General features: G+C 41.0%; 1 protein-coding gene across 3 annotated transcripts; it reads right to left on the minus strand.

Annotated features, from left to right (window-relative positions):
- Positions 1–1,387: 1,387 nt before the first annotated feature.
- LOC111273015 (carboxypeptidase D) lies at positions 1,388–11,823 on the minus strand (the record flags this gene model as incomplete). 3 transcript variants are annotated; one of them, XR_002687827.2, is given in 11 exon segments in its annotated part: positions 1,388–5,572; positions 6,018–6,101; positions 6,413–6,567; positions 8,326–8,476; positions 8,710–8,850; positions 9,063–9,238; positions 9,562–9,757; positions 10,251–10,369; positions 10,633–10,762; positions 11,096–11,300; positions 11,643–11,823. XR_002687827.2 is itself a non-coding variant. In XM_022854709.2 (11 exon segments), coding segments are annotated over 11 exon segments (1,604 nt in total), but the record flags the coding sequence as incomplete, so codon positions are not given.
- Between the last annotated feature and the right edge of the window lie 824 nt (positions 11,824–12,647).

Here is a 12,647-nt window from a genome sequence, read left to right on the forward strand (position 1 = left end):
TGTTTTTTTTGAAAGGAAATTTTGACGGTTTTCTTGGCACGTGACCGATAGTCGAGATCATGGATCATTGGGTTATTTATATCAAAAACAAGCAGTAGCACGGTAGTTATACAGGCTTCAGTGCCGTCAAACTGCTTCTGTTCATCAAACTAGGTGCAAGTCGCGAACGTATCAGTGCTTGAGGAACTCAATACCCGACTTCACGCTGTCGAACAAAATTTCATACTGGCCTATAGTACACAGAGAATTATAATTTTTTACGTGTCTGAAGGGTAATTGACCACAAAGTATGAGTTTTTTCTTCTAGTCACTAGCCCTTTTCAAAAAGCGTTTTCCCTTTAGCCTTGTTGAACGACTGACTTCACCACACGAGATCTTCCGCGGCCTATAGAACCGTACTTATGGCCCATAGAACGTGCACGTTGTTACTCTATAGAGGCCAGCGACACAGGTATCTTAAATTGATATTTTCTCGGAAGTGAACCAGTTGTTCTTGGCCAATTCAGGTTGTATGTGTGAATTGTGGGCCACGATCTAATTTCAACAGACTGTCACGGCCTTTATGCTGAAATAACTATGTCAAATGCTAGCTCTCGCAAATATTCGATGTATAATGTGAAAACCCGATGGTTGAACTACCTCTATTTCCGATACATTTAGCCAAATACATGAACTTTAGCGGCAAACCCAAGAGGCAACATGGACTATTTCCTTAAACGCGATATCAGCTCGTCAAAAAAAACTGTGCCTCAAAAGTTACTAATCGATGTTATTAACTTCAGGCGTCTATACAGTGGCATAGAGCTAATAACCAGCGCAGAAGATGGGATTAATTTTCACTGATATGGCATAAAGGTTTATGAGAAGGCATACAGTATCTCGACTTCGGTCATCTATCCACTGTCTTCTTTCAAGCCTTTCAAATCGAAAATGCCTCGTTAGGACGTAGTAGGCCATTTTTGAACGTGTTCTCAGTTATCGAGTCCTCGTCGTATAGGCCACAGCTATTTCAGTTCACCTGTCTTGATGGCTTTTTGACTTTAGTGTAACGCACATGAACGCAAGATCGAACGAGCTGGCAGGTGTTTACTAGTACAAGTAAAACGTTGTGACCTGGACAAAATTATCAACGACCGTGTAAACGAGGCAAAGAACTACTAGCAGTATATAGCGTTCGGCCATCCGCGAATAAGGGATCGGAAAAGCTAAACAATAAACTAGGGCCAACCTTACTTTCCGACAGTTTCAGTTTGTTGTGTTGATATTGTGTTTACTACTTTCGAAGAGTTGTTGTTTTTCGTTAGGACTTTTCCATAATCCTTCTACTATATTACTGTCAAGCTAATGTAGCTAGAACAAACTACGGGCAGCGGAAAGACAAGCGTCCTGATCGCCTGATAAGTTTTATTCGGTTGGCTTTATTACTTTAATTGTCCCTATGAATATTATAGCATTCGGTGTATGATCCGAAATTAAGTCATTGTTTTTATTATCAGCATCGTCACGAATGTATATCTATATATGTATTTAATGTGTATAGAATTTTACCACACGCGGTACAGCGGTGCAGTTTGCTCTGCTTTAGGTAGCACGTACTTTGTTGTCCGATGTCGTCCACTTCAAGGAATTACGAATTAGCAATAGTACGATGCACGATATGAGACCGCGGTCCGATTTGATAGCGATGACATATTCTTCCGTAAGAAGTATGATGAGACCGAGACGTGTCTGACATCGAGATCGTATGCCATTACATTGGCCTATTTGTTTAAGCTTCATTAAAACTGGCTGTAGGTTTCTTATTGCACAGTTTAAGATTAAACCCGTATAAGGATTCAAACTAGTCCTACTAGTCGTCCCATTTTACGTATAGCATGCCTGTTGTGGAGCAGGTTGATGGCGGTATAGACTATCTCTAGCAGAACATACCACTACGAAGTACAATCTTCCGACAAAAAGTCCCACGCTTGATTCGAGCGCCAAATCGATCCGGCAATAGGCCACCATTGTTCAAATATTAAGCCATACTGACTATCTTCCTACTTTGTCAACTCATCTCTATAACTATGATTCATATTCTTTTTTTATACCCTACATTGCCGTTGGCGTACAACTCGACACATCTGTTGCAGGCCGATAAATACTAGTTTTTCATTACAAGCTAGAAAACTCGCGAAATTGCCAAACAAAAAATGACCCTAAGGTATGAGTTATAATTGTCTGCTAGGTAGTGGATGAATTTATAGTATGTCTATATAGCTACTATACCTAGGCATGAGCAACGTCTATCCGGTCGACTCCTAGATACTCTTGTTATATATATATATATACATATTATTTGAATATTTTTCCTTAGCTAATATATACCAGCTTATTGTTTTGTATGTATTGCGACTATTATGTTATATTTGATACACTGCTCATCTCTAAGGACAATATGTAAATAAAGAACAGAAATAGCCACTATGGTCTTCGGTTATTAGGCCATATTATTAAATGCGCCGGGCAACGATTTTGCCCCTTCAGTTATGTGCGCATTTGTTAATAAATTAACCTAGTTGTTATTACTTTTTAGTTTTTCATTAGCGCAAGCCTCTCATTAACTATCCAATCCGTTCGTGGGTCACAGAGCACGTCCAGCCGCCTTTCATCGAGCTTCAATGTTCTATAAAATAAGCCAGAAAAATCCAAATTTGTAAGCTAACTATTGCACATCATTATGGGGTTCACGCTTGGTAAACGCGTAACTTCAAACGCGTCCTCATCATCGCCCCCAATTTAGGTTTTGTCCTATCTTCTTTATGTCATATAGTAAAAAATATCCGACAAAACGGTTTTTACACAGCAGACCATCAAATTTAGAGGTAAGGTATTTCATAATAACGTCGAAAGTCGAAGTCCGAATCCAACGCCTTTTCTTGTTGTAGAATGTCGTTTGCACGTATGTATAGCGAAGGCCAAACCGCGGTGTTTTATTATGTACGTTACAAACTTGAACGGTAATGAACGTGCTATAACCCTGATTCTGTTAGTAGCAATATTTCCAGAGCGACTATAGCAGCTTCGTGCGTACCTACTCCGTGCATCCGACCCTATACGACGCAACGATGTGCAGGACAATATTGAAATGAAAACATTAAACGATTGTCGGTGCAGAGGTGTCTTACGAATAAATTATAGAAATTATGTGAGTAAATAAAGAACAGCATATGATATATTTTCTTCAACTGTAAACGGATTTAGAAAATACTACTTACTGATCCTTGAGCAACAGCAGAGTCATTTATAATGGAACTTAAAGTTAATTCTATATTGGCTGGTATCACATTAGTACAAGTCCTATATTAACTATATTTATTTCGTTTTGTGTTGGCTTGTATCTGGAAGAAGATTCGTTGCGTACGGTAGAGTCTGTGATTTCGGTGAACTGAAGAGAAAACGTTGAGACACGGACGGATGTCTTCGAATTTCCGTTTTTCTTCTTCTATATATATATATATATATATATATATAAATTTTTGTTCGAGTGATTAAATGCTTACCTCTTGCTCGATCTATCTAATGCTTTGGTGCACAAAGTATTAGGCAGAATCCACTCTTGCAATAATTTTTTTAAACAAGTACGTATCGATAGTAATATACAATATAGAGGATAATTGAAAGACAGCGTTGGACATGGACGCTGATAGCTAAACGGCGCGTTTTTTTTTTTTTTTTTTATTCTTTGTATCACGTTGTTTGTTTATGTAAACTCGTCCACGGGGCTCGAAACAACGACCCCCAGCGGTTGACCTTGTTGGCATATAAGAACTACGGTAGTAATAATAATGATGCTAGTAGTAATAAAAATCACAAGAAGAGCAGCACCAGCAAAACATACTTAACAACAAATATGGTGCTCCATAATAATGTTATGACATTAATAATAGTAACAATACTGGAAAATTCTGCTATTTTTATCAACACTCAAAGATTTCGTTATCGCCGGCTTTTGTGCGCATGTCCACGATGTGTAAATAGGTCTGTATTATAGTAAGGGTTCGATAAAATGATGTAGCATTTCGAAGATGTTGAACTCGGGTAAAGATTGAACTGAAATTGTTCAACTGTGTGAAAAAGTTATTGTTGTTAATCATTCACTCAGCGAAACTCGCTGTACATTATTGTACGTTTTTTGTCATTTAAAAAAAAAATGCAGAAATTCACAATAGAAGTGCATTGTATCATGAAAAGTAGCGATTCAACTGTGACGAAGGAAACTATCGGAGAGGCTCGGTGAAACAAGACCTACGAAGACTTTTTTCCGCATTACCTCCGTTCTAATGTTGGGCAAACGGCTTCCGCTTGATTAAATCGCAACGAAAATGCGCTCTCGTCGATGCGTTCTGCACAGGCAGAGCTGTGATCCTGCCGAAATTGTCGGTCATCGCCGCCGTCACTAGACTTGTCAGAATAACAATAATTGGTCCAGACCTCCTTTTCTAGACAAACTCCATAGAGGACTTTATAATTCACGAAGTAATTCCGAAATTAACTCATGTCCGCCAGATAGGATGTTCTTCGTCGTTCGATTCACAGTTTTCAATGCAGCTCGTTCTAATGAATGACGCGATACCGAACAGTAACGGGTAGCGGGGTAAATTGAGCCTACAACACAAACGTCATGGCTCTATACACTAGCTATGGTTGTGTTTTTCTTTTTTACTACCCAAGCAAAAGAGTAATCGAAAGCAAAAATGGTACGCCTACCCTAAAGACGAACTGCTCCTGTCCGCCCCATCGTCACCATTACTATTCGTATCTACTATCGGTATCATCAATTGTCCTTTAAAACGCGTGGGGCGTTGATGCAGCACTGCCGCTGGACAGCGCTAACATTCAAACCGAGTTGACCCCTACACTTTTCTCTCAATAATTAAACGCATTTCATTAAGTAACTACTATTTCTGATCGGCAGTCAATGTGCTATTTGTGTTGCGAAACGAAAATCTTAGAATCCGTAGTCACAAGTTACCGTAACGTTTCTCCTCTTCATGAGCGCCATACTTTGCCCACCACTGTGGTACAGATACCCAAATTCCCACAACCACAATCAGAAATATCTATAGAAAATTTAATGAAATAGTATTCTCTAATCTGTCATGTTTGTGACGACCTAAAACGAGAGATCTGCTCGAAAGGAGGACTGAAAGCGGTCGTCGATGAAACAACTAAAATCAATATCTCCACGTTATTTATCACTGATCGCTGAGAAGATGATCGCTGACCTTATTCAGCTGAACCATCTGATTCAGTTGAACCATCTGATTCAACTGAGCGTTCCGTTCTTTGCGTTGCATTAAAGTTGTCGTGTTATGAACCCAGAACTACGTGTACTGTCTCGGCTTAATATATCTCAGCGTGATTCCATCCACGGCCTCGTTCCGGGATGAGAGGAATGATTTTTCATATTGGGATTACATTTTAAGCTGCCACTCCATCAATGAACTCAACGACGAACTCCCCCTTCTCTGTATGCATATATTTATCCGTATGTATAACTATTATTAAGAATTTCTATTCCTTCGAATCCCTGAAATTGGGAAAAGATAGTCACAACGCAAAAACAAGGGGTAAATTAACCTAATGATCAAACAGATGACCATGCCGAATCAGACAGAAAACCCCGTCTACCTCGTTATACAAATTATATATATGCATATATAGTAATTATTTCCGTCTTGAATCTGTAGTTTTACATGAGCAAAAAGTACTTTCTATATATTTCTCTAAGGTACTAGAGTCGCAAGATCAGCTTCTGAGTCTAGACAGAGTTTTTGTTCCCAACCAATAACACAGATTTAAAAAGGTTCGTTTAGAGAAAGCTCATCTAGAGCACTGCATTGCATTTCGGGTTCTTAGCGTGAGATGGGGTCTAAGCGACTGGCTCAACATGGATTTGAATGGCCGTTTTCAACGGGAACTCCTCGTAGATAACCAAGCCTAACACAACACCCGTAGAGAGTTTGACAGCTTACCTCCATTTATGAACTCTGGTCGGTAAATCTCGTCGATATCAGCGTCACTGCTGCTCAGCTCCAGCGCTCGCAGGTCGCTATAGCCTGTAAGAGCATATGGGCATGGCCACGATGTAAGAAAAACGTCGAAAAGCAAAAAGCACAGCGAATCGATCACAATCTTAAAATAGCTTCGAGCTCAACTTCCATGTATGGTTTATTTTCTTGTAATCCAAGAAAGGACTGATCAGTCTGTTACTAAATTCGATGCGTCACTTAATGGTTCTTACAATGACTCCGTCTTCTAACGGCCGATATAATAATAATTAGTGGTTTCTTTTCGTCCTACCTGCTGGCGCACCACCGAGAGTTTTACCATTCAGCATCGTGAACGATGAAGGCGATATTTTTCTTACGCTTTTAAACTCTAGAGCATCGTTTCGCGCGTCATCATAAGTCGCTACTGGCATAAATCCTTTACGTCGGAGTAGCTCACCACGACCGAATAGAGTCCCATTGAACCATTGCTGCGCCGCTATCAGCACACACATGCCGGTCAGCATCAATAAGACTGCAACAAAATGGACGCGTTAAGCATCAAAGTATAAAATCGTACGCGTTGTATTAATGAATATGACCTAGCCAGACTGCCTATAGCTGATCTGGGAAAATATGTGCTTGCCCAAGACGGCTCAAAGCCGCACTGTCCGATCAAAGAGACGTCGTCCAAATAACGATAATAGTAATAATAATAATAATACATAGTAAACGTTAGCTTGTACTTGTCCCTTTGTAATTTGCTTTTTTTGTTCTGTCGTTCAAGATTCGATGTCTTCAAGTCCGTACGGGTCGTCGCGAAACAGAGCTGTCAAACATAAGTCACTAAAGCGGACTAGGTTACTTACTTAACACGGCTGTACTTTGGAAAACTAAAAGACCTACCGTTTCGCTAAGAACCGTTGCTCCCTCTGGCGCATCGGGCGCGTAATATAAGACTGACCTATTGTACTCTTTCAGGAGTTAAGCAACGGAAAAGGAAACGCGTTCTAAAAAGGTAGCGAATCCTAGTCTGTTCGCAAGCGTACAAGGAGTGCGCTGAAAATGGGGGAATCACAACGACTAATTAGAGCTACCAGGCATGTAAGTCGTAGAAACGAGAAGGGCTCTTCAGTGGGATGAACTCAAGGTCACGATCGGACGAATATTCATCGAGCGCTGAACTTCACAGGCTCTACCACCTTTTTATAGTGAGCGAATATCGTCAATGCCAAACCGAGCCTAGTATTTATTTCCCTAAGGAAAAGAGACTTCACTGTTATTTTACGTCAAGACGCTAAGACGCGAAACATCAAGTACTTGATTGTACTCAGCCGCGCAAGACATCTACAGGCGACCTCTTCTGCTGTTGAGGCCCATCATCATCATCATAAAGCTACATGCAAACTATAAAGCCTGTGCGTGCTCTGTGTGATGCTCTCCATGCGAGCTCGATAAGCACAATCTTGTACGGACCTGCACGCTTTACGTGTGGTTCGCAGACAAATTTGCAACCATAGCGCTATCGTAGGTTACGATTCGCTCCGTCACGGAGACGAACAGCTCGCACCTTATGTATAGAACGATTTGATTACATCAGCGACAAACCTACTTACGTCACTAAAATGAAAAACCTGATGGCTATGCGTAATCCGTCTTAAGATTTTTCAACTTTGGCGTCATGCAATTTCAAAGTTTGTCCGTTAAACTCTCAACGGTTACATTACCGTTTCGCTATTTCGGATAGCACTTGTTATCGCTACTACTGTGCACTATAAATGCCACTACCCTTCCTTTTAAAGTAGTAACAACCGCTCTGTTGTATGATGCTATTTGTCGGCTACATATTGATAGATCTAAATCTCACCGAAGCATGCCTTTAATTCAAAGTAATTTAAAGCTTGCTGCTAAAGCTTTGCCACGTAAGGTCGCCGTCGTAGCTTGACGTTGACCTACTTTTTCAAAAATCCTTTTCGGGTGACACAAGTACGAGTATGCCGTCCAGCAAGAATAGCACTACGAAACCATTTGAGTCGTATGTACGCGTTACGACCAGGCAACCTCGCTTCGCTGTGCGTTGCAACGCTGGGGGTTTACGATTTGAAAAAAGATTCGCGACCTAATCGCATTGTGAAAGAAGCGTCGGGGTGGTATTTAATAAAGGCAATCTTTAAATTGGTCGTCAGTGATCCCCATGCTTGTTAAAACTAACAAGCTCTTCGTAAACAAATGCTTGCTCCTATATTGATTGTCTATTTAAGTATAAAGCAATCAACTGAAAATGAATACGCACCTAAAACGAAGATCGCGATTGTTGACCAGGCACTGCTAAGAAAGTTACTAACGTCCACTCTAAACACGACGGATACGTGAGGGTCCTGGGTGAGGACGGTGACGAATTTCGTCATGTTGAAGAATCCTTCTTGAACAACTTCAACGGCGTACTGAATTTCCGAATGTCAAAGGACAGAGAGGAAGGACAAAGAAAGGACAGGGTTAAATTTTAATGAACAGCTTTCCTTGTTAGTACAAAGCCATTATCAACGCCGAAATTGAATAAGGGGCAAGACATTTCTAACAATACGGTTATTTGAATTTACCTTTGCTGTCATTTACTATGTGACTGAAACAAACTAGTTGAACAAAACGGAAAAATCAAAGCAAAAAGCCTACGTACATGTCCCGCTGGCAACGGCAGATAGAACCGGCCATCGTGATCCGTGCGCTTAATGAGTGACACCCCATCGACGATCACACGACTATGCTCGAGGGGTTTTCCAGACGCGGTTTCAACTCGACCTTCGATGCCCTCGTGTACCTACTCACAGCGATAATGAAAATGAAGGTGCGGTTATTAATTAAGAATCGGAGAAGCTCACACTGCTTTTCAGCACATCAGTTGGCAAGAGCACCGAACAACGGGCACTATCGTACACATCTCCTTTTCTTTTGTATTGTTTTCTTCTGTACTTTTCTATTGTACGCTGCATAGGCCAAGTAATTACATGTTGCCGTAAATGGCTTACTAACCATAGCAAGGAATTTTAGCAGAGCTGGCTTTAAAGCCTCTGCGATCATCCGGCGTTGATCCTCAGAAGGAACGGGACAGCAGGACGTAAAGGCGGCCACGGAAAAAACTCCGTTTTGAGCCAAGGCGCTTTCGAAAGTTCCCTGAATACCCAGAGACGCTTCACTCTGAATATCACCTGTACCATCCGATACGAAACAAGCTGTAGCCAACGCTGCTCATCAAGCAGTGAAGTACCATTCCCATAACATATCGAAAATTATCTTCAAATCGGTGGGTTATTCGACTCTTTTTCGTTACTTGTAAGCAGGCATAAAGTCTTTATTCATTGTGTAAGTGAACATACATGGATTTGTATTGATCGCGAAATTTGAAAGTGGTAAGGGTTTGATCATTCATTTCTTTAGTTTATATTTCAGGATTTAAGGATTACTATTTAAGGGTTTCTACTCCTTACATTCTACCGATTGATAGCAACGCATCTATTTATTTATAACATACTTTGAGCTGCCTTAATGCCCTTTCTGTTATGAATCGACTTGAACGAGCAGGCACGTCCTGAACGATCGATATCCTGCAGTTGTAGGCCAAGTCGACGCAGCGAACGTGCCAGATTATAGGCGGCCTTTTCCTCCGGCCCACTTCGTCCGGCGAACAGAATTCCGTTAGCGCCAGATTTGAGCGACAACGACGACACCTGCAAGTGCAAAGAAACACGAAACGTTAAGACTAGTTCCTTTTCTTTTCAATGATCAAATTTAAGCATCTCCTCACTTGCACCCAATGTGAGGATAAATTAGTTTATGAGTGTGAAATGAGTCCTTGTGGAATAGCCTAATGGTAAGGTGTTTGCCTAGTTGTTTTAGGGACACGTAGTGAGGAGATTTAGGTCCGAGATCGGAGGTACCTGCACGGTTTGTTTAACAATGAAACAAAAAAGAGCTACCTAAAGCAGTGGCTAACGCAGGCTAATGTACCGGACGTAAAACTCAAGACCCTTTTTTAGATCCAGAGAAACTTTCATTGAACACGTAGTGTTACCTATTGTAGAGTAATACATATGCGCACCTAAGGCGCGTACTCATGCGTTGGCCAGGACGTAAACAATTTTATAAAAAATCTAATACATTAGTTACCTTTGATACGAAACTGAAATCAAACTATGGCGCAGTTAATGCTCAGAGACTTACCATATGCGAAGAGGAGCTAGAAAGCCACTGGGAAAGAGCTGCCAAAGACCACAACGACGATGGATGCTCGCCTTGTGAATACATACCAACGTTCAGTCTCACACCATCTGAAGAATTATCTGCAACACGGAATATTATATATTTATGGTAATTGTACATAGTGGCATTGCAAACTTAAATTACCGAATGCCTGCCCCCTGCTATCTGCCAAACTTATCTCCGATAATTGAAGAAACTGCCTGAATATGAACAAGTCATTCGCAATGATTTCCTATAAAAATTGACGCAGTTAACACTCTTTGTAAAAAGCGTAAAATATGAGAACCTGGACCAGGGTGTACATAAAAAATGTACAAGTCCGAATAGAGATTATAATACTCACTAAAAATGTGTTCATAGGAAGAGTAATTATGTTTTGCCTGACTGCAATCGAAGCTCCCCGTTTGCTTCGCGTCAATCACCTCGTCTACGGCAACCATGGGAACGATGAACACCTTCGTTGTATTCAAAATCTAAACAACGTAATAGGAGTGTGCATAACCTTAAAAAGAAGTCCAGATATGTACACCCGCTACAATTGGGCTCGCCTGAACTTTAGCCAGCTCCATATGCAGAATAGGGCAAAGGTTTCCCCATAATTTAGCAAAAATATCACTTAACAATTCTATTTTTCATTTCATTCATCTCTTAAAACCAATAGCGAGCGACACATAGTAAAAAAAAAAAACGTTAAGTCAATACTCTCAGTTGATTACGTGATTTCCAGCTGTTATCTCATTCAATCAAGAAAATGCCATAGTCTTCTTGAAAAATATTGTTCTATGCCCTCTAAGTGCAGAACTTACTTGAGTGATGAGGTTATCTTTTCCATAGCGCGAAGCAAGTACTCGAGCCAATCCGAGTGCTGTCTGAATAGCTGCCACATCGTTGCCAAGGTGACCCGCGGTAATTAGGGTCTCCGGCTGGTGAGGTGCGTGATGCGGACCTGAAGGTACCGAGCTAAGCTCCAGTAGCCATAGATCGCGGCTGTGCGAACCTAACCGGCCCAGACTGACGCAAAAATCTATTAAACACTACTATATTGGACACTATAGAGCGGATGCGTCTATATTTCATCTCGAAAAAAAATTTCATCAAAGCTTTTTATTACAAAATAATCCACTTACAACAAGAGTGTCTTTTAAGCCCGTTTCTTTGTTCAATATAATGGGCAGACGATCGCTAAATGAGCACACCTAAACAATGAACCAACCGGTTTTACGATCCAGGGACACAACGGACCAGAAGATCAAGGCTACTGCTGGGTATCGTCGGCTGTGCAATAACGTTGTTTGCACCATATTCCATAGCGGTTACGTGCCTAATGTGTATTCCATGTATCATTCGACTTACCTCGTCAATTTTGTGTGGGTCGGATAATTACGTTCGACTTCTTTGAGCAATTGGGTAACACCTTCGTAGCCTCCAAAGAGGCCAGAATCGGTGTTGATAGACAATATGAGAGGATCGAGCCGGAGCGGCCTGGGGCCCTTGGTGACCCCTGCTAAGACGACTTCGTAACCTGGCGCAGACGCTATTGAGGTGCATCAAGGAGGGTCGAGCGAGCAACATATAAAGATGGAGCCGTGACCATTGCCAAAGTCCGATAGCAGCCGGGAAAAAAACGACAGGCGCCACAATGCAAGAGGGAGAAGAAAAAATCAATAGTCCGATAAGACCTAGTATTCCATATTACTATAACTGTCAATTCGAATCCGCTTAGTGCAAGATTGTTAACGGGTGACTCCAATAAGCGAATTTCAATAAATATTGTGTAAACTAATAAAAACGAGCACGAATTAAATCAATGTATACTTGTGTTTGAAACATGCGTTGGTGTAATTTTGCTTTTTTGCCTATCACCATTTCCTACTAGCCCGACATATAAAAACTATTTCAACATCGATTTCAAACAAAAATAATAATAAAAACAACTACGGCAGTAATGTGCAGACTTATACTGCAGAGCTCAAATACGTAGAGTTGGCTTTCTCAAAGATCTTTACTTGCCAATACTCTAGCTGAACGAAGATGGATGGACAACCCCATTTACCCTAATTTTCCATATAGCCGTAAGCTATATGTATTGCTATACAAGTCGTTTTCCCAATGATAAATCACGTGTGTGTATGGCGGACGCGCACCTAATTGCACTTACAAATAAGCACGCGGCTATCCCTATGTCCGGGAATGCATGCGACCACAGAATTGTGAAATAAGTTAGTGTTACACCGCTACTCTCCAATGTCGGCCCGGTACAAATATTAGGGCCACTTAGCTTATTAGTTACCTGAATGAATCGATTAGTCGAGAGTAAACTCTACGCCTGCGAAACTGTCAAGATGACCACCCTCAGTA

This window comes from Varroa jacobsoni, unplaced genomic scaffold (assembly GCF_002532875.2).
Source record: "Varroa jacobsoni isolate VJ856 unplaced genomic scaffold, vjacob_1.0 contig04252, whole genome shotgun sequence".
NCBI classification, from domain to species: Eukaryota; Metazoa; Arthropoda; class Arachnida; order Mesostigmata; family Varroidae; genus Varroa; species Varroa jacobsoni.